Here is a 22,475-nt window from a genome sequence, read left to right on the forward strand (position 1 = left end):
TACTAACCCACTGAATCACAGTGCCCCCGCCAACCCCCAAAGTGCTTTGTCTAATACTGGCTTGGAATAGATCCCATGAGATCACCTCTTGCACCTGCCTTCCAATGCTGAGCTTGCCCTCTAGTAGCCTCCACCCTTGCAGGTACCAGAACCATCTCAACTACTCGGGCACCGTGGACCAGAGCCTCTGGCAAGAAGACAAGCCCATAGGTCACTGGGTTGGATCCCTGTGTCCCTTTGGGACTCGGTCAGCATATCAGTCCCCCAGCCATGAGTCCTCAGAGGGGCCAGCAGACAGTGTACAGGGCACGCTATCATCCTGAGACCCCGCTGCTCCCTGCTCAAAGCCCCTAAGCCCCTTCATCCTTGTGAGTGGGGTCCTGCTTCGTTTGCTTAGCTAGAATCAGTTCAAGTCGTTGGGACCCAGACCACACGCTCGAGCAAGCTTCCAGATCCTGGAGGAATCTGTCAGCTTCCAGATTTGGGACTCTGTCCCAAGAAGCGCTGACTCAGGCAGCAGTGTCCAGGGCTGCACTGGGCACTGACGACCATGTACTCTGGGAGTGCTACTATTTAGGTCACCAACAGAAAGCTGTCACACACAGCTTCAATCAGGGCAAGCCTAAATGTTCTGCCTAGCTCAGGGCTCTTGGCGCCCAGCTGCACAGCGGTGTCACAGAACAAGCTCTGCCAAAGCCAGGACTTGGGGGCCCATAGAGACCAATCAGGTCAGAAACGCCTGGCCTCTTGTCAAAGGGGGAGCATGGGACCCGGGATGGGAGCTGCCTCTCCTTCAGCAACACAGCTAAGGAAAAATCCTTCTGGAGAGGCAACCAGCTTCCAGGTAGAAAGATCAAAGGGCAAACATCAGTCAGGGCTCCGCATTTGGCTGTTTCATCTCCTTAGCCACAAATACACCAGGCCACTCCCTCTGGTTCCAGGAGAAGCTACTTGCCATCATGCGGCCAATGCTCTCACACAGATTCAGACAGATCTGAGGTCCTTTGCAGTCCACAAGCGGCTCTAGCAGACTCAGGGGATCAGTCTGTTCTCCCCTGTGCACAGATCCCTCAGCAACACTCAGACCCATCCCACCTCAATCCTGAGAAGCAGAAACATGAAAGACCCTGCTCAGCCAAGCTCACCCAGCACCTACAGATTCTGTTGAGCCAGTCAGCCCACACTTACTGTGGCACAGTGGGTTCCTATAAGAACACCAGTTCTAGTCCTGGCTGCCCCCATTTCCTATCCAGCTCCCTGCTTATGGCCTGGGAAAATAACAGAAGATGATTCTGCACCCATGTTGGAGACCCAGAAGAAGCTCCTGGCTTCAGCCTGGCCCAGCCCAGGCTGCTGAGGCCAATTGGGGAATGAACTAATAGATGAAAGAACTCTCTGTTGCTGTGTGTGTGTGTGTGTGTGTGTGTGTGTGTGTGTGCACATGTGTAACTCTTTCAAATAAAATAAAAAACAATGAAAGCAGTCCCACCCCCTTATCCAAGAGGGATAAGGACCAAGACTCCCAGTGAATCACCCCCACAGCCCCCAAGCCCTATACATATTGTGTTTTTTCCTACACATACACACCTAGGCAGAGTTTAAATCAAGCACAGAAGGAATTAAAATAATATGAACTAACTAGAATCATCATAACAATACACTGCACTAAAAATAAACAGCAAGAGATTTCGTCACACCAAATAGCCTCATACAACCTGCAACCCACGAACTGTTTCTAGAATTTTCCATTTAATATTTTCCAGCCCATAACTGAGTGCAGAAAGCAAAAACTATGAACAAGGAGGGACTTCCCAATTTATAGGGATAAGTGGGAGTGACATCAAGAATCTGCATCTAGGCCCAGCACAGTAGCCTAGTAGCTAAAACCTCATCTTTCATCCACTGAGAACCCATATGGGCATCGGTGTGTGTTCTGACTGTTCCACTCCCATCCAGCTCCCTGCTTGTGGCCTGGGAAAACAGTATAGGATGGTCCAAGGCCTTGGGACCCTACACACATGTGGGAGACTTGGAAGAAGTTCCTGGCTCCTGACTTTGGATTGGCTCAGATCTAGCCATTGTGGGCACTTGGGGAGTTAACCAGCAGTTGGAAGATCTTGCTCTGCATCTTCTTCATTCTGTATATCTGCCTTGCCAATAAAACAAGTCAATAAATCTTTAAATAAATCAATCAATTTTTAAAAATGAAAAAGAATGTATGTCTGATTCATAAAGAACAATAGAACAATACTTGATTCACGAGGGGCCTGAACAGGGCAGAAGTCAGGCTGAAGAAACAAGAAGCACAAACACTAAACCGAGTGCCAGGGCAGGCAAGAACAGAACAGAAACGTCCAAACAGGCAACAGCCAGCCAAGAATTCTTGGCTCCAGGGAAAGGACAGTCAGGTAGAACTAGACTTCTAGAAATCTACCCTTCTGCCAAGAGAGCAGCCCGCCTCATCTGCGAAAAAGGAAGTTGGTCTCAGCCTTCCTTTCGGACAGCCCCTGAGCCAGCATCAAATGTAAGCTGCTCTGAAGTCTCCAGAAGCCGAATGGAGAACGTAAACTTTCCAGTCAGTGGTAAAATGTATTTAGGAACATAATTTGCAGTGCTAGGTAACCATATATATATATATTTATATCTTTTTTTAAAGATTTATTTATTTTTATTGCGAAGTCAGATATACAGAGAGGAGGGACAGAGAAGCAGATCTTCCATCTGTTGATTCACTCCCCAAGTGACCTCAATGGCCGGTGCTGTGCCGATCCAAAGCCAGGAACCAGGAACCTCTTCCAGGTCTCCCACGCGGGTGCAGGGCCATCCTCAACTGCTTTCCCAGGCCACAAACAGGGAGCTGGATGGGAAGTGGGGCTGCTGGGATTAGAACCTGGTGCCCATATGAGATCCCGGCGCTTTCAAGATGAAGACTTTAACCATTACTCTATCATGCTGGGCCCAGATAACAATATATATGTGTGTGTGTGTGTGTGTGTGTGTGTATGTGTATATATATATACATATATATATTTTTTTTTTCTTTTAAGACACTGTTACAGAGAGAGAGAATCTTCCATCAACTGGTTTACTCCCCAAGTGGCCAGCAACTTCTCCATATTTTCCACATGAGTGCTGGGGCCCAAGAACCTGAATCATCCTCCACTGCTCTCCCAGGCCACAACTAGAGAGCTGGACAGGAAGGAGCAGCTGAGACATGAACCAGCATACACATGGGAAGCCAGCCCTGCAGGCGAAGGATTAGCTTGCTTCATCACAGCACTGGCCCCAACAGACAGAGTGCCTTATTATCTTCATTTTACAGTTGAGAAAATTGAGGTCATGCAGCCAGACTCCAAAGTCTCCCTCCATTCTACCACACCAGATAGCCCCCTAACGCTACAAAGTGGGATTACCTAGGCATGTAGATGCTGTGTACTACCATCTACCATCTCCCTATGATAATGACAATACTTTTTCAGTGCCCAGAGCTTCAAGAACCCAGAATCACCAGCTTCAGGGGGCATCACCTCCACACTCCCCTCTTGGGGAAAACCAACCACTTTTAGAACCCTGGGCAGAGACAGCCAGCATCCTTCAGAACTCAGAATTCCTTCGCCCATTTAACAACCAGCATCTATTGAGTACCAGTTGTGTTCCAGCTCCTGTGTAGGCCCTAGGATCAAGGCTCAGTCTCCAATCTTCTCAGAAAAGTAATTACAAGTGTAGAGAGGCCAGATCCAGGCTAGGGGAGAGAGGAGGCACAGGTGGGCACCTCCAGAAGCCAAGGACTGGGTTAGCTGGAGGCTGTCCCTGGGGGTAAGCAAGAGCAGGCAGTGTTCCCAGCAGAGAAGGCAACATGTGACTATTCTGACAATGAAATCAGCAGGGAGTGAAGTCACTCAGCCAAACCCTAAGCAATTATCAGTAAATGATCAAGGTCTATTAACAACCCAGGGTTGCAATTCATCAGGTCCCTGGGGATGGCAAGGCCTTCCAAGGGACAGTAATCAGCAGAAACTCCATTTGATCTCTTAAAATTGTCACTGTGTCAACAGAAAAAGATGAAAATGCAGATGATCAGGACTCCAGGAGATAAGTATCTCATTCTAGCAGAGCAGAGGAAACTGAAACTAATATCTTGGAACCAGGATTGAACCCTGACAGATTTTTTGATCAAGGATTTCTATTTTTTTTTTTAAAAAAAGATTTATTTATTTTTATTGCAAAGTCAGATATACACAGAAAGGAGGAGAGACAGAGAGAAATATCTTCCGTCCAATGATTCACTCCCCAGGTGATCTCAACGGCCGGTGCGAAGCCAGGAGCCAGGAACCAGGAACCTCCTCCAGGTCTCCCCACACTGGTGCAGGGTCCCAAGGCTTTTGGGCCGTCCTTGACTGCTTTCCCAGGCCACAAGCAGGGAGCTGGATGGGAAGTGGAGCTGCCGGGATTAGAACCAGCGCCCATATGGGATCCTGGAGTGTTCAAGGCGAGGACTTTAGCCGCTAGGCCATGGTGCAGGGCCAGATCCAGGATTTCTACTGTTGACTCCCAAAAGCCAGAAGGAATGCCCTGCCCCAATCCAGAACAACCCCCCTCCCCTCCCATCAGGGCACCCAAGTGATCCAGCCAGGAAGAATGCCAGAATGCCTAAAGCCTTTCCCTTGGGCTGCTGACCCACTCTCTAAGCAACACCCTTCAGGGGTGCACACTCACTCCCCCAGAAGACATATATACCTGCATTCCCCAATCTTGCCCCTGGAGTGCAGCCCTCCCCCTCCCCAACTCCACCAATTTCCCACAACCTCCTCCAATCATTGTTCCCTTCCTTATCTGACTTTACAGTTCTTCCTGAAAGGCTTCTCTGGAGTGTAAATCCACATTCCCCAGGCAGGCTGCCCTTCTAAACACAGTGCTTTACAAACAAGTCCCAGCCTCCACAAGCTAAGTGGACCTGGGGAAAAATTATCCCCAAATCGCCCAGGGCCAACCCAGAAGGAGACACAGCATGCCAGGAAAACATTTTGTCAGACCTGATCCAACTACCACTACTCTGGAAGGTCATCAGGCTTACTCATCAGGTATCCAAATTTACAGACTCTGAGCTGAAAAATTTACAGACTCTAAGCTGGACTCATGGCCCTTCATTGTTTCTCAGCTGCTCTCTCCTACCCACCATCTCCTAGTTCTTTCTTTTGTTCTTTCTGGATGTTTTCTCCATTTATTTATTTATTTATTTATTTTTTTGCAGGTCACCTGTACTTCAAGTGTTAGCCTTCCTTGGAACACCATTTGAAGCCCCTTTGTCCCCTCTTCCATTTTAGTTTTTAAGATTTATTTATTTTTATTGGAGAGGTAGATTCACAGAGAGAAGAGACAGAGACAAAGATCTTCCGTCCACTGGTTCACTCCTCAAGTGGCCACAACAGTGGGGAGGCAGAGTTGATCCAAAGCCAGAAGCCAAGACCCAGGAGCTGCTTCTGAGTCTCCCTCATGGCTTCCAAGTCCCAAGGCTCTGGGCTGTCCTCTGCTGTTTTCCCAGGCCGCAAGTAGGCAGGTGAATGGGAGATGGAGCAGTTGGGATACTGGCGTGTGCAAGGCGAGGACTTTCCACTGAGCCATCGCGCCAGGCTCTTTTGCCCCCTCTTCCTACAACCTGTCCCAAGGGCATATCCTCCGCTTCTATGGTTTCAACTGCTATCATCTATACAATGATGGTTCCCAAAGGCCCAATCTAGCCAACCACCTACTAAATGCAACAAGGTACACTGAAGGTTTCACATGCACAAGTGATCCCAGCGTTATTCGTAAAAGCAATGGGCAACATCCTCCACCCTAGCTAATCAGTGTCCAAGTTGGAATCAGTCTACTTATCACCAGTCCAAGTTATCATTTCTCACCAGAAGGATCCTGGCAACAGCTTCCTAGCTGCTCTCCTTCCTTTCCATCCTACATGTTAAAGAAAGTTATCTTTCAGTCCCGGCGCAGTGGCCTAGCAGCTAAAGTCCTTGCCTTGAACACGCCAGGATCCCATATAGGCTGGTTCTAATCCCTGGTTCTAATCCACTTCCCATCTAGCTCCCTGGTAGTGTCCTGGGAAAGCTAGAGGATGGCCCAAAGCCTTGGGACCCTGTACCCATGTCCTTCAACCAGACCCGGAAGAATCTCCTGGCTCCTGGCTTTGGTTTAGCTCAGTTGCAGCCATTGCAGCCACTTGGGGAGTGAACCAGCAGATGGAAGATCTTTCTCTGTTTCCCTTTCTGTAAATCTACCTTCCCAATAAAAATAAACAAATCTTTAAAAAAAATTTTTTTTAATCTGAAAACAGCGCAGGGGACTGACAGTGATCACTTAAGAAAGTAGAGGTCTCAGGAAGGGAACATTTGCATGAAAGGAATGAGACAGTCAGTTCTAGAGGCAGAAGGAACAGTGAAGCACAAAACCCCAGAGGCAGAAAGGTGGAACACGGAGTGACCTGGGCTGAGGGTCTGAGCAACAAGATCGGGCAGGGCCTTGTGGGAAATGGGGAGACTGGCGTACTTCACCCCAGTGCCACTGCTTCCACCTTTCAGCATTGACAAAGATGCCCTTCCCAGGGCAAGTTACTGGCCACAAGGCCTCCTAGCCCTTGCCACATAGCACTTGCCTAACTGGCTGCCTGGCTTCTCTGCCACCAGATGGTCATCTTGCAGTTAGCTCTGCGTCTGATGGTGCCCATCACCTTCGCAGAAGTCTGTTGGACATTCAAACTTCCTTCCTGTGTCCCAATTCCATGCCCTGATGACTGGCCAGGTTCCCCAGTGACTATGGTTTCAGGAAGTCAGCATATGTTGAGAGTAAGCCAGCACACATTCTGGCCATTGGAAACCACACAGCCTCCCCATAACAGGTGCTGGCATTTCCCAGGGCATTTTTTTGTGGGTTAAGTGTGACTCAGCTGCTGGGAATGTGACCCAGCTCACTAGGTCATGATGCCCTGAGGAAGGCATGCTCAGCAGGAGAGGCATGCCCGATGGCAGCCCACAGGCCCCTCCACCTCACTCAGCCCACCTCTCCCACTGCCCCTGGTGCCTGGGCTCCTGCCCTCACCTGCAAGAGCTCCTGTTTGCCCTCCATGCACAATTCCTTGAAATTCCCCTTTACAACGGTTGTTTGTAATCCATTCATTCATCTCTGTTCCCAAAGTCAATCCACAGCGTGTGTTCAAGCAGACTCTCAGTTTAAGTCCTTCAACCAGATCCTCCACCTCCTATCTCCTGCTCTCTCTTTCCACAGGTCTCCTTCTAGCCAGATCTCATCATTTTCCTGCCTCTCTGTCTTCGCCTTGCTCTGCCCATTCCCTCTACCTCCAAACCAACATCTACACTGTTTGCAGAAAACCCTCCTCACCCTGGGTCTATACCTCTTTGCCCTTCTCTTATCCTGCATTCTAAGCATGCCAACTACCTGGAATTCCCTAAACATTCTGAGCCTTTTCACAACTCCACATCTTGGCACAGCCAGCTCCCTCTGGGAGCAATATCCTAAGTGCATCGCTTTGAAAAATGGGGCTTGGGACAGCGTATTCTCTGTGGGACGAAAATAAAGTGGTCCCAACTCAGCACCTGCAGTGTCTCTCTGACTGCTCATTACAGAGCCTGACAATCATTAACGCATCTATCGCTCTCTGGACTTGCTTCTTGGATTGCAAGGGCCTCGGGTGTTGGCGTAGCATGAAGTTTCTAAACACAGAGCACCTCATAAAACAGTAAGAACCCAAAATCAAAGCCCTTCTTTGGCTCAGTTGAGAGATCTGGCTTCAGGTTTCACTTAGGTAAACCAGATGTTCCTCACCCATCTCGGTTCAGATTCATGCTTGAAGTTCACACAATGCCAGCTTGAAGGCAGCTATTGTGAATTTTTTTTTAGACTTACTCATTTTTTTTCCTGAAAGGCAGATCCACAGAGAGACACAGACAGAAAGATATTCCATTCACTGGTTCACTCCCCAAGTGGCCTGAGTTGAGCCAAACTGAAGCCAAGAGCCAGGAACCTGCAGGTACAGGGTCCCAAGGCTTTGGGCCATCCTCGATTGCTTTTCCAGACCACAAGCAGGGAGCTAGATGGGAAGTGGAGCAGCCAGGATATGAACTGGTGCCCATATGGGATCCTGGTGCATGCAAGGCAAGGATTTAGCCATCAAGCCATCACACCGGGCCCAGGTCACTGAATTCTTACAGTCTCACTTGTCCTTCTGAACCTTCCTCCTGATCGTCATGTCTCCAAGATGTTATCAGAAACAGGACAAGGTCCAGATGCTATCAAATGCCACTATCTTATGTATCTAACCATCACCACCTAGACGAAGCTGGGCAGCAAAAAGAGAATAAAGAGGCCTCAAGGCAGCCAAGCAAGAAAAGCTGTGGCTTTAAGCACAGTAATTGTCAACAACTACTTAAAATGTGTAGAGTATGCTGGCTCTCACTTCATTCTCACAATTTAGAGGTAAACTGTCAGGGAGGGGGCCAAGTACTGTGGCACAGAAGTTGCCAGCTGCAGTACTAGCACCCCATTTGAGCAGGGATTTGAGTCCCAGCTGCTCCACTTCTGTTTTAGTTCCCTGCTAATTCCCTTGGAAAACAACAGAAGATGGCCCAAGTCCCTGGGCCCCTCCACCTACTGTGGGAGATCCAAAAGACTCTCCTGGCTTAGGCCTGACTATACTGTGGGTATTACAGCCATTGGAGGAGTGAATCAGCAGACAGAAGATATCTCCCTCATTCTTTTTCTCTCTTTATAACTCTGCCTTTCAAACTCATCTTAAAAAAAAAAAAAAAACACAACAACAACAACAAAAAAACGTGGGTGCAGCACAATAGCCTAGTGGCTAAAGTCCTCGCCTTAAGTGAGCCGGGATCCCACATGGGCACCGGTTCTAATCCCGGTGGCTCCGCTTCCCATCCAGCTTCCTCCTTGTGGCCTGGGAAGGCAGTTGAGGATGGCCCAAAACCTTGAGACCCTGCACCTGTGTGGGAGACCTGGAAGAGGCTCTGGGCTCCTGGCTTCAGATCAGCCCAACTCCAGCTGTTGCGGTCACTTTGTGAGAGGAGTTAGACTGGGTAGTAGGCAGTTAGGGTTTTCTGGGTCCCCAAGTCATTTTTTTCTCAAATATAAAGGGGTATTTTCCCCACCATGTCTTGGATTCACCAGAACACGTCTCTCCCAAGACAAATGCATATCTTATCAGGAGTGCTTCCCCAGGAGACAAGGGTGACATTAACATATCTATTCCCTACCTGAAGCCTCCACCCAATTCTGTCTCCAGCCATTGCCAAGGGGGAGGGCATTAGAAAGGGACCAAGGAAGTTGGCCAGTGACACCTTTCCGGCCTTTCATCCCAAGGCCAGGTACCATGGAAACCAGGAATTTTCTTTGTTTATGGAAACATCCTTGAGGGGAGTCTTTAAAAGATACTTTCCCCACCATTAATACGGGTTTTTCTCTCTTAGCTTTTCCTCCTGCCACTATGGCAGGGGACTAGGGTTTTTCTCTCCTGCTTTTCCTCCTGCCACTATGGCAGAGGATCTCAAGGCCCCCTCCCATCACTAGGATGGGAGTCTACTTTCTCAACTTTTTCTAATAAATCTTACTTTAAAACTAAACTGTGGGGCCCGGCGGCGTGGCCTAGCGGCTAAAGTCCTCGCCTTGAAAGCCCCGGGATCCCATATGGGCGCCGGTTCTAATCCCAGCAGCTCCACTTCCCATCCAGCTCCCAGCTTGTGGCCTGGGAAAGCAGTTGAGGACGGCCCAATGCATTGGGACCCTGCACCCGCGTGGGAGATCCAGAAGAGGTTCCAGGTTCCCGGCTTTGGATCGGCGCGCACCGGCCCGTTGCGGCTCACTTGGGGAGTGAATCATCGGACGGAAGATCTTCCTCTCTGTCTCTCCTCCTCCTCTGTGTATATCTGGCTGTAATAAAATGAATAAATCTTTAAAAAAAAAAAAAACTAAACTGTGTCCGCATGATAATTCTTCTTTCCTGCGAGACAAGAATTGAGGTTGCTGCAGTATTCGGGGGTTCAAAAACCCTACAACAACTTGGGAGTAGTAAGAGCCACTGAGTTAAGACTCAAACCCAAATTGAGAGCATGTTTCCCTCAACAGGAGTTCCCTCAAATGTACACCGAAGTCTATGCATGAAACTGCACACCTTTTACACACTGCAGAGCTCCACAGACTCAGCCATACCTGGGGCCACTTCACATGCATTCCAACAACAATGACCAGGTGTGTGTGTGTGTGTTTAAGGGTTGGAGCCTATCTCCACTCCCAGGATAGAAGCAGCAAGTCAACAGTAAGCGAGCGGTGAAGGTGGGTACCACGCCAGCAATAAGGAGCAGCGGCCATCAGGGATGACAAGGACAGAAACCAGTAAAGAGAGGAAGGCATGTCAGCCCTGCGGTCTGAGAGCATGAGGCAGCACGCTCCCTGTCCCAGCCGCCTGGCAAGGCCTCCTCGTCACAGAAGAATCTAAACATGTGACACTGACCCTGAGTCACCAAAAGAAATGTCGCCTTACGCAGACAAGCAGACAATGTCACTGGCTTTAAAGTGATTTCAACCAAAGGGGTAAGAGTCATAGAATCCAGGTGCTGAAAGGCCATCCAGGAGATGTGAGAGGGGCTGAGCTATTTCCACACCAGCTAAGGAGTCCACATCACCATGTGACGGGCCCCACAGTCAACAGACCCTAAAATTAGCTTTGCCCTGGATCAGCCTTCCAGGTCATGGGCAAATGCCACCAACAGAAATGACAGATCACAGCTGAGAGCTTGGGGGAAATCCCCATTACAAAAGGCAGAGCCTCCAACCCTCCCTTACTGCTGCCAGGAGTGACAAAGCATCCCATCCCCAGAACTGGGGACTCTGAGCTACACACACAGACCAGGACAACAGGAGGACCTCACAGAGGACAGCCAGTCCTCTGTGTGCAACAGCAAGCCAGGGAGGCTGCAGAGCAAGCTGAGGAATTAGCGGGCCAAGAGCCCCCAGGCTGATGGAAGAGAAGGGACCCAGGGAATCACTGCACCTGCTGTGAAATTCCTGCATCCACCCCCACTGCTGCTGGTGCTGCTGGACCAGCTGCCCTTTACATTGACAAAATGTCTGAGCTGCTCCACAGCTGAGAGGGAAGCAGCTCCGAGGCACCAAACTGGAAGAGCAATTCTCCAGAAATAAAGCGCCAAGGTGGGGGGTAGGGACAAGGATTTGTAAAAGACCTTAGGAACTCCGACGTGACTTTGCTGAAGGTACAGATTTTAAATAATATTTTACTGATGAGATGGAGAAAAAGTTGAGATGGATTAAAATGACAGTTTTTAGACTCTAACCCATTGGAACTAGCATTGTCACATAGCAGATTAAGCCACCACCTTATTTGTATCTAGCTTCCTGCTAATGTGCCTGGGAAAGCAGCAGAAGATGGCCCAGTGTTGTCTTACCCACACCCATACGGGAGACCTGGAAGAACCTCCTGGCTCCTAGCTTCCACCAGGCCCAGTCCAAGTCATTGTAGCCATCTGGGCAGTAGACCACAAGATAGAAGATCTCTCTCCCTCTGATTCTTTCTCTGTAATTCTGCCTTCAAATAAATCAATAAGGCCTTTATATATATATAGATAGATAGATCCAGAGGGAACAGCACTATGGCATTTCAGATAAAGCTACCATCTGCCATGCTGGCATCCCATTTGGGTATCAGTTTCAATCCCAGATGCTCCACTTCTGATCCAGCTCCCTGCTAATGTTGCAGGAAAAGTCATGCAAAATGGCCCGAGTGTTTGGGTCCCAAACATGCAAATGGAAGACAAAGATAAAAGTTTCTGACTGCTGGCTTTGACCTGGCCCTAGCTATGGCCAACTAAGGACTAAACCAGTGGATGAAAGCTCTCTCTGTGTGTGTCTGTCCCTCTCTTCTTTCCCTCCCTCCCTCTCTCTCCTCCTCCTCTCTCTGTACGTTTGCCTTTTAAATAAATTTTCATAATCATAAAAAAGACTTAAGGGAGAGCAGACAAATTTCTGCTTCCCATGGGAAGTTGAAGAAAGGTAAACTGCTATCCTCTTTAAAAACAAAACAACAACAAAAACAGCATAATACATTGAATTTCCACACAAGTTTGGTGTTGTGAGAGGCATTCCTTTGCAGCCCCTTCTTGCTCCCTAATCTGCTGCTCCCCCATCCCTGCCACATACACATCCTGCCCAGCCCCACTTACAGATGCAGGCAGCAGCCAGCAGGCGGCTGGCAGCATAGGGGGCGAAGCAGCTGGGGAAGAAGGGCTGCACCATGTAGTTGGCGAAGGTGATGGCGATGATGGCCTGGCTGGTGGGCTCGATGATGAGCAGTGACGTCCAGAGGCGGATGAAAGCGAGGAAGCCCCCAAAGGCCTCCAGGATGTAGGCATAGCTGGCCCCTGACTTCTTGATGGTGGTGCCCAGTTCCGCATAGCAAAGGGCCCCGAACACAGAGAAGAGGCCCCCGACGGCCCAGATGACCAGCGAGAGGCCATAGGAGGCACTGTACATAAGCACGCCCTTGGGGGAGACGAAGATGCCGGAGCCGATCATGTTTCCCACGATGAGGCACACGCCATTGAGCAGGGAGATCTCCTTTTTCAGCTTCACCTGCTCCGACCCTGAGCTCGTCCCATCTTCCTGAGGGGCCACATCCACCTCATGCTGGGAGGCCACTTCATATTTGACACCGTCAACCATGGTGGGGGAAGCGCAGGCAAACCTTCACCAGCTGTTTAGCATGGCCCTCCAAGGGAGAAAGAGGAAATGAGTTGGGGGTTGGGTGGTAATACCCAGAACCTCTCCCTGGGACAACACTGGCACTGTGGCATAGGTGAAACATCTGACTACAGCGCTGGCATTCCATGTGGGCACTGGTTTAATTCCCAGGCACTCCACTTCTGACTAGGCTCCTTGTTGGTGGCCTGGGAAAGCAGCAGAGGATGACCTAAGTGCTTGGGCCCTATACCCATGTGGGAGACCCAGAAGCTCCTGGCTCCTGGCTTTGGACTGGCCCAGCCCCGGCCCTTTGGCAAGTAAACCAGTAGATGGAGGCTCTCTATGCTTCTTCACTCTCTGTAACTCTGTCTTTCAAATAAAAATAAATAAATCTTTTTAGAAGAGAGAGAGAAGAAGGGAGGAAAAGGGGGAAAGAGGAAAAGAAAGGAAAGGAGAAAAGAAGGAGCCAGTGCAGGGGATTAACACGCTAATCCTCCACCTGTGATGCCAGCATCCCAAATGGGCACCAGATCATGTATGGCTGTTCCATTTCTGATCCAGCTCCCTGCTTATGGCCTGGGAAAGCAGCACCCACATGGGAGATCTGTTAGAAGCTCTGGCTTTGGATAAGCTCAGCTCTTTGGGGAGTGACTCAATGGATGGAAGATCTCTCATCCCTCCTTCTCTGTAAAATCTGGCTCTCACATAAATTTATCTAAAAAAGAAAGCAAACACTATGTAGGGTTCCCCTCATAACGCTTCTTCCTCCCAAAAGACCCTAGCTCTGGAACACCGAGAAGTTCCGCAGCTCTCCTGCTGCTGCCCAGTAAGCATCCCTCAAACCACCCTCAGCTGGAGCCTACAGCCCTGCAGGGCCCTCACTCTAAGCAACGGCTTGGCCCCCCAACCCCCACCCCCGCCAACATCTTGCCCAGTCTCCAGGACCCCAGGCATCCTGGCGCCAAATCCTTCCCATCAACATGGTTGCACCACCCAAAGGCTCAGGGGAACCCCAAAATGGGTGGAGGCAGCTGACGACCACTCCCCACTCGGGGAGGGCAGACTACTACAGCAGAGACACCAGCCAAAACTTGAGAAAAGGAAAATAGCTGAAGCAAACAGGCAGCAGGTCCGGAGAGAGACAGACAAGCAGGGACAGCTGCTGGGGGTGCAGGGGCGGGTGAAGACAGGGCCAGCCAGTCAGGCGGGCGAGAGGGAGAGCAGGACCGTAGTGGAGGAAGCGATTGCAAACTGCGGCGCAGCACACGAGGCCAGCTAGGGGAGCAAACAGGACGCACACTTACTCCCCGGCCCTGGATGTGAGCGGGTTCCCAGGGCGGTGGCCGGCAGTCGCGTGGAGACGCACCCTCCGGGGAACAGTGGTACAACCTCCTCTTCTGAAGCTGCCCGCTCGGTGCAAGGGAAGACGAGAAAAATGCCCGTGGGATTTAAGTCAAGGAGGGTGGAGGGGTTGAGGGAGGGGGAAGGAAGGGGCGAGGGCGGGGGAGAGGGGTGTTAAGCAACAGTCTGGGTCCAAGGTTCACTGGCCCTTCACATCTGCAAAAGGGGCGGCCACGAGCTCTTGGCTCAGCACTTTCGTGCGATAAGGAGGCAAGGCTCCCCGCAGGAATCTCCTTTGTCAGCTCTGTCCAGGGACAGGGGGCGCAGAAGAAAGGAAAGTCAGCAGGGTGCGCTTTCAGCAGTCCAGGGGAAGCTGTGCAGGGGTAACTAGCCCGAGGCAGGGCAGTGTCACCTCGAGGGTGGTGCCCTGGAAGAGGAGGGGTGGAGGCGTCCTCCTGTGAGTCCTCCACGCCCCACCCTGGCCTCCCTTCTCTCTGGACCCCAACAATGAAGAATGGCAGAAATGTCACACACCGAGACACGAAGACTTGCTCACAGGCTGAGATTTGAGGAAGTGTTGGAGTTGTCTCCCAAACTCGTGATTGGGCTCCACTCACTTCCCCTTGCTGAGGGGATGGTGGCGGGGGGGTGGGTGGAGTAGGGGGCCCAAGGCTTGCAACGTTAGGGCCCAAGAAAGGCTGGGACTATGGCTACTTCTGAGGAAATGAGGTCAAGGAATGAGCTTAGCCTCCGCCTGTGGCTCCACCCCACCCATGTGTGCTTTCATCAAAACGCCAAGGTCTCTGGGAGTTGGGGTGCACACACATTCCGTGGGCAAGTGCTCACTTCAACTTCTTGATTGAGCTAGCCTGGACAGCCAAGGCCCAGAACCAGCAGAGGAAATTGAGTTCTCCTTGGGAACCACCAGTCTACTTTCACACCTGCCTCCTCAGCCTCTTTAATCAAGCAGAAATGTACCCTGTCAGTTCTGAAAACCATCAGCCTGCCCCTTCCTTCCCTCCCCCTCCCTTCTGACCCTGTTTGGTTATTCTACAACCACAGAGCAGGGGATCTAAACCCCCCTGGGAAGACCTATCTCTACTCCACATCCTTGTAGTGGGGCCCTACACTTTCTGTTTACACCAGAATGGGGTGGAGGGTCACCCAGTACTAGCTCTAGCCGAAAATCCTGCTTTCTGCCAACACAGATATCTGAGCCCCAGTCAGAGGCCACGTTCTTCCCAGTAAAGCTTGCCCTCCCCCTCAAATGTGGCTGTTAATAATAATAGCTATAATAATAGCCAGCTGCATTCAGCACTTACCAGACCCAGCCGCCTAAGTACTGTAGTGCATTATCTGAAGGACTCCTCCTCACAGCCCCTGGGGCACGGACTAAGTCACCCACAGGATGAGGGAGGCTAGACCCCCGGCCACACAGCTCCGCCTCTCCCCACGGCCTGCCCCAGCCACCCACGTCTCCGACCTGCCCTAGTCTCCAGGCCTGCCTTTTACACAGGAAAGCGCTGCAGGCGACTCCCTAGGAATCAATCACCTGAGGGATGATGTGATTAGATGAAAAAGAAAGGCACTGTCTTCCTCCAGCCAGCAGCCCAGGCTGGGGCCGGTTCACTTCCTTCCCAGCGGCTCCTCCCCTTTCTCATCCTGAGTGGGGTGGGGGAGGCGAGGACTAGAGGTAATTATTAGTCGTCTAAACCGCTCCTTTGTGCTAGGGTGCTCACTTGTTAGGCAAACGTAACATCATGATCATGCCGGCCCTTTTGAAGACCAATATCACTAGCAGCAAGGGGGTGGGCATGTGCCCTTCTGTGACCTAGAGGAACCAAGAAGAACTGGGAGGCAGCGTTGGGGGAAGGGGGGCGGCGGAAGAGGGCAAGGTCTGGCTCCCTACAAGCGCAAACTTCTGGGATCTTGAGACGGAAGCCAGCTGGGGTGGAAAACCACGCGCCAGCAAACAGCACGCCCTAGTGGCCTGGCCAGGAAGCACCACGGGGGACTGGTGGCCCAGGCAAGCACTGGGCAGAAGCCCTCCTCTTCTGCAACCGCCGCCTAGCACGTGGGCCAGAAACACGCCTGTGGCTGCTCACATTCTTTCCTCAGCCCTGGCATCTCCGAGGGAATGTGTCCACCTTTTGGGCAGCCTAGGTCCAGCAGCGGCGTCCCTAGGCTCCCTGGAGGCTTTGCAGAGAAAACCCAACAAGACCTAACAGCGCTCCTGGTCCTCCTCCCCAGCCTAAGGTGAAGACCTGGGAAAATGACAGGGTAACACAATCATGGGGCAGCCCCTGGGAAAGGGTCTTCGGCACACAGGCAGCAGCGCCCCCAGCATGTGGAGCAGCTCCGTGTGCTGGCCCTACCTGAGAATGGCAACACCAAGAGCCCCCTCCCTCTAGGCACCAGCACCCACCTCAGGATCTGGGCTCCTCAGCCAGGCTTGCTCATGGAGCACCTAGGAAAGCACACCCTTCCCCTGCCTCCGCTAGACCCCGGTCTAGCCTTCCTGGCTCTTAGTGGTCTGCGCTGCCTTCTCCAACAAAAACAGCACACACACACACACACACACACACACACTGCTCCATTCTCCACCCCTCATTACTCTAGGCTAGCTGCTCAGCTCCTCCCTCTCCAGTTCTGTATTTGTTTTTCTGTATTCCACTGTGGCTGAGACAGTCCCCCCCCCAAAAAAAAATGTGAAACAAGAAATTGTTTACTCTGTGGCCAGGGCTCCCATTAGCGTCTGGCTTTGAGTCTAACTAGGGAGAAGCGGGTCCATGACCAAGAAATAGGCAGCTGTAGGGTCTGCCTTCAGCCGAGCCATTTTCCAGGCTCCCTCTGTCCTCCGGCACCCACTGTCTCTCCTCTCCCATCTCTTACCTGTCCTGCAGGACCTTTGGACAGGTGCAGAGAGGAGGGGCTAACAGCACGCTGGGGGGAGAAGGGGAGGTCAGCAGATGCTAGTTAGGGAAACTGGGGCCATCCCTCATGGTGCAGTTGTTGGCTCCGAGGCACAGCACGGGCAGAGGGTGCCGGGGACCGAAATGGAAAACAGGAAAACACATGTGTGACTCTGGCCGGCAGTGGGGAGGGACCAGGGGCTGGGCTGCAGCTGGGCCTGCCAGATCTGATCTGGAGGACCTCCTTGCCTGCTGGCCTCTTCCTCCCTAGCTCAGCCTCTCATCCTGCACTGACCAGGCACCTGAGCATTCCCTATGCTCTAAGGTACATCCCCTCCCCCACAACCGCTTACAACTGCCCTCCTCCCTCTTGCCTCATTCCATTTCTTACTCATCTCTCACTATGCTTAGTTCTGCAGAGGGCGTGTGACAGCACAGTGAGGACAGTTCCATTTCAAAGGCTTTGGTGCCACCTTGGTCCCCTCATCCTCCCACCCAAGCAAGCCAAGGAAGGCCACCTACAGAAAGTCCAGCCAACCCAGTGAGCCCACTTCTGGTCAGATTCCCCAAGTTGTTCAGCAGACAGTAGGCAAACTGGAAAGTGAGTGTTTGGTGCATGATGTTTATGACACCATTAGAGACACCCACGTCCCCTTCCGCTAGACCCCAGTCTGGAGTCTGGAGTCAGCTCCCCTTCTTTTTTGTTTAAGATTTTTAAATGTTTTTATATTTTTATACAAAGGCAGATATAATTGTTGAAAAAAAAAAAAAAAGAAAGGCAGATATACAGAGAAGAGGAGAGATAGAGCGGAAGAACTTCTGTCCGATGATTCACTCCCCAAGCAGCTGCAGCGGCAGGAGCTGCGCCGATCCAAAGCCAGGAGCGCAGAGCCTCTTCCGGGTCTCCTACTTTGGTACGGGGTCCCAAGGCTTTGGGCCGTCCTCTACTGCTTTCCCAGGCCACAAGCAGAGAGCTGGATGGGAAGTGGAGCAGCCAGGATACGAATAGGTGCCCATATGGGATCCCAGCATGTTCAAGGCGAGGACTTCAGCTGCCAGGCTATTGCACCAGGCCACAGTTCCCCTTCTGATGTTAACTTTCTGCTCATATACACCATAGGAGGCAGCAGATGAAGCCTCATGCAACTGAGCCCTAGCCACCCACGTGGGAGACCTGGGTGGAATTCCCAGTTCCATTTTGGGGGGTTTTGTCTTTTCTCAGTTTCTCTCACATAGCTGCTGCTTCTTCTTCCCCCCGCCCCCCGCAAAAGACAACTGGGCAAGGGTACCCTTTAATGAGTTGGTGTTGCCTCAGACAAGTGTTATTTAAATGTCTGAGTGATTACTTACCAGAGATGGGGAGAACGCTGGTTTTCTTAGAATAAAAACCATGTAGTCATCTTTCTTTATATCCAAAATTAGAGATCATTACAAGAATGCATCACATGCAATTTTGCCAAGCCAACTTCTCGGAAGGCACATTAAGCCACTCAGGACGCAGACAGTAGCAGAAGTCTCTGTCCTCGGGGAGTGGCACTTCACCAGGCAACATTTTCTGAATTCCAGCTGTGGCTGCTCACTTTAGGCTAATGTCAGTTCACTGGTTTCAGGCCACACCCTGCCACTTGCATCTGCCAGCTGCCCAATGACCCCCAGACACAGGTGACGCAGGGAGGAAGTCCTCAAGGATTCTGTGTCACTGGATAGGAGCCACTTTGTATTTCACCCAGAGTCAAACAAGTCCAAGTTCGCTGGCACCAAATATCTGAAGTATATTCCAGGGTTACGCTAGTGCCCTTTCAGACCCAGGCTGCTCCCCAGCCGACCTGCCTCTTCACTCTAGGGCCATGTCCAACTGGTAAGTGAGGGAGGCCCTAGGAAGAGACAAAAGCTGGACCTATAGGCACCAGGCCTGCTGTCCTCACACCATCCCAGCCATGCTGGTCTCCCCGCTGTGGCCACACCATAAACACCGATCTGGTTCCTGCCTAAAGTGGTCAGCGGTCAGTCACCTCGCATCACCAGAGGTTTGTTCCCCACCAAATCACCCCCAGCACGGGCTTCCTCCTCGGCCAGACTCCCGGACAAGTCTTTGAATGTAACCTCCAGGAGCCCCACTCCACCCCACCCCCAGCTTCAACATTCACAGGGTTGAAAAGAAGCAGAGGGTTTTTGAGATTGGCATTGTGTTTTGTAAATGGAAGAGGCCCTCACCCCCGGGTTTGGGAAAGCCCTGGCTGCTCCATCCCACAACCAGTCTTGGGAGATTCCAGTGGGCGTGGCGGGAGTGAGGCTGGGGCAGGTGAGTCCGTGAAAAAGAAGACAGGACTGCAAAGCCAGGGCGCCAACTCTCCCTGCCCCGCCCCGCGCCCCTCCCCATCCCCCCTACACTCCCGCTCCCGCTCACCTTTGCCCCTTATGTCTTTCTTTCCACCCGCTCCCCCTCCATCCTGCCTTCCCGGAGCCCTGGGCATTTTCTACCTCTGCGACCTTGCCAAATTCCAACCCGGACGCTTGTGCGTCCCTCTTCAGAGATGGCCACGGGGCCAACCAGGCTTCGGGGGACCACGAGCCCCACTGCGCTAGGAGTCCCTTCCGAGCCTTCTGTCTGGTCAAGGAGCCGCCTCCTCCGCTGGAAGAGGGGGTTGCGGTGGCTGTAGGCGATGGGAAGCAAAGGTCTGCGAATCGAGAGGCCCCACCATCCAAAGCCCGCTCCCAGCTCCAATAAAATTGCATCGCCCGAGGAAATGAAAATGACCTTGGATACGCTTAGAGAAGAGTCCAGCTCCCCAGAAACGCGCACCCCACCTACCCAATGCAGCTCAGAGAGGGTCCCAAGGCCTGATGATCTCTGCCTCCAACCCTGAGTCATTGGGCTGACACACCAAAGGGACCCACTACTGGAAAGCCCCTTGAGGGGCTGGGGGCGGCACCTGCTTGGAGTCAGGGGAGCGGTATCCCTCTCGGTTTGCCACTTCCGTCCCCTTAGGATAGCGGCTGCATCAGCTTAGCCACCGCAAATTAAATTGGTCTCCAGGGGCCGCAAAGGTGTCGGGTGGCAGAGCCGCCGCCAGGAGGCAGCACTCAACCGAGAATTTCCAGGGCCTTGGTGCCCCAGAGCCGGGAGGCTGGAGTCCCCTCCGGAGCCGGCCTGGTGGACCCTGCGGGAAGTGACAATGCTTCATCACATGTCATGGCTGAAAAACGGCTGGTAAATAACACAGCTGCCTTCGTATACCTTCTGGCTAGGCTTTGGCATTCGAAAAATGTTTAACTTTTTTTTTCAGAGATGCTGATCTTTCACTCTGGCTCACTCTCCAAATGTACACAACTGTTAGGGCCAGGTCAGGCCAGGGCCAGGAGTCCAGAACTCAATCCAGATATCCTATCCAGGTGGCAAGGACCCAAGGATCTTTTTTTTTTTTTTTAAGATTTATTTATTTATTTATTTTTGGAAAGTCAGATATACAGAGAGGAGGAGAAACAAAGATTTTTCTGTCTGTTGATTCACTCCCCAGGCAGCCAGCCACAATGGCTGGAGCTGCATCGATCTGAAGCCAGGAGCCTCTTCCATGTCCCCCACATGGGTGCAGGGTCCCAAGGCTTTGGGCTGTCCTCGACTGCCTTCTCAGGCCACAAGCAAGGAACTGGATGGGAAGCGGAGCCACCAAGATTAGAACCAACACCCATATGGGACCCCAGTGCATGAAAGGCAAGGACTTTGCCACTAGGCTACTGCGCCGGGCCCAACCGAAGGACTTTGAATCATCACCACATCCTCTCTGCTGCACACCAGCAGGATGGAAAAGTGAAGACAGGCCTCAAATCCAGGCCCTGATAGCAGATGGGGTGGGTGTGACCCAGCAGTGTCACCCACTACAGCAAATGCCTGTCCTGAGCTTGGGCATTTCCTAAGCCAATGCTGTTGCTGTGTGGAGCTCCACTAGGATCCATCTGCTTTAAGTCCAGTCTAGTGATTGGCTAGCCTAGTGACTAAATCCTTGCCTTGTATGTGGCTAGGATTCCATATTGGCACCAGTTCATGTCCTGACTGCCCCCACTTCCCTTCCAGTTCACTGCTTGTAGCCTGGAGAAGCAGTAGAGGAGGGCCAAAAACCTTGGGACCCTGTATCCACGTTGGGGACTCAGTAGAAGCTCCTGGCTCCTGGCTTCGGATCATCTCAGGTCTGGCTGCTGCGACCACTTGGGGAGTGAACTAGGGGACGGAAAATCTATCTTTCCTTCTCTCTTTAAATCTGACTTCCCAATAAAAATAATCCTTAAAAAATTCCAAACAACTCCTTCTTTTCACTACGATTTGTTCAACCTTAAACTTAAAAAAAAAAAAAATGATTTACCTGTAATGCAGAGAGGAGCAACAGAGAGAGATCTCCCATCCACTGGTTTACTCACTATAAAGCTGGGAATGGGTCAGGTCAAAACCAGAAACTAGAAGCTTCATCTGGATCCCATAGGCGTGTCAGGGTCCCAAGCATTGGGCCATCTTCTGTTGCTTTCCCAGGCACATTATCAGGGAGCTGGACTGGAAGTGAAACAGCCAGAAGTTCAATGGGCACCCATATTGGATGGAGGACACACAGGCATTGGCTTTAACCCCTGACCCTGACACCAGTTCCCCATCACTGGGCTTTCCATGCAAAATAGGCAGGAGGCTGTAAAACAAGGTGGAATTGGCTACCCAAGTTCTCTTCCCAGCATTAAAAGGTACCTACTTTCCAGAGCAATGTACCTGGACAAAAGCAACTGCATCTGGGCCTTCAGGACAAAAAGATGTGTGGATACACACGTTAGACAAAAACATAATGTTCTGGTCAGTGCAGGGCACGATGCTCTTGAAAGGCAAAGGCGTTCAGCAGAGGAAGGATGTGAAGTGCAGACTCACAAAGTGCCACATCACTCCCAACTCCAGTCTTTGCCAGATGAAGTCTGGAGGTTAAAAGGCACCCTGTTTGGGATGATGCAGCCGCCTTCCTGTGGTTAATAGACTGATGAAGTCATCGAGGAGTGCTGTCCGGGCGCCAGATCCCTTCCCCCAAGTGTTCCCGGAAGTCCCAGAGAACGCTGATGATGGTGGCTGTTAGCACCATGTTTGCTTTTTTCCTCCCTTCCCGCCCCTCCACTCCCCCCCCCAGAAAAAATCCTGACCCGTATTTCCTGCTATTTACAACCCATGGATTGTGCCCCTGCCACATCCCAGTAACCACGTCAAAGACTCAACTTGTCTTCCTTCCAGAGACGCTGCCCCTCCCACACTTCCGGTCCTGCCCGCCCATCCGCAGCTCCACCTCTGAAGGGCACCGCATCTTGCACGTGTCCACCCTTGGCCTATACATTCGCATCAGCCTCACCACTGTCTACCTGAGCACACGTGCCTTCTTCTGCCTTCCTGCTAGTGAAGATGCTCCCCTCGTGGGAGCTACCAGGAGACAG

At 51.7% G+C, this 22,475-nt stretch overlaps 1 protein-coding gene across 6 annotated transcripts in view; it reads right to left on the minus strand.

Moving 5' to 3' along the window:
• The window catches only part of SLC7A7 (solute carrier family 7 member 7), a 53,121-nt gene that overhangs the window by 14,617 nt on the left and 16,029 nt on the right, over positions 1 to 22,475 (minus strand). The window contains exons 1-2 of one of the 6 annotated variants that reach the window (XM_058666193.1): positions 18,375 to 19,011; positions 12,255 to 12,799 (exon numbers count right to left, since the gene is read on the minus strand). In XM_058666193.1, the coding sequence (XP_058522176.1) occupies positions 12,255 to 12,753 (499 nt within the window). In that variant the 5' untranslated portion in view covers positions 12,754 to 12,799; positions 18,375 to 19,011. Of the gene's footprint in view, positions 1 to 12,254; positions 12,800 to 14,075; positions 14,580 to 15,434; positions 15,558 to 15,664; positions 15,686 to 17,004; positions 17,159 to 18,374; positions 19,012 to 22,475 lie in introns of those variants that run through there. The other 5 variants (XM_058666192.1, XM_058666195.1, XM_058666194.1 and 2 more) reach the window with 5 other exon arrangements.

This window comes from Ochotona princeps, chromosome 6 (assembly GCF_030435755.1).
Source record: "Ochotona princeps isolate mOchPri1 chromosome 6, mOchPri1.hap1, whole genome shotgun sequence".
NCBI lineage: Eukaryota > Metazoa > Chordata > Mammalia > Lagomorpha > Ochotonidae > Ochotona > Ochotona princeps.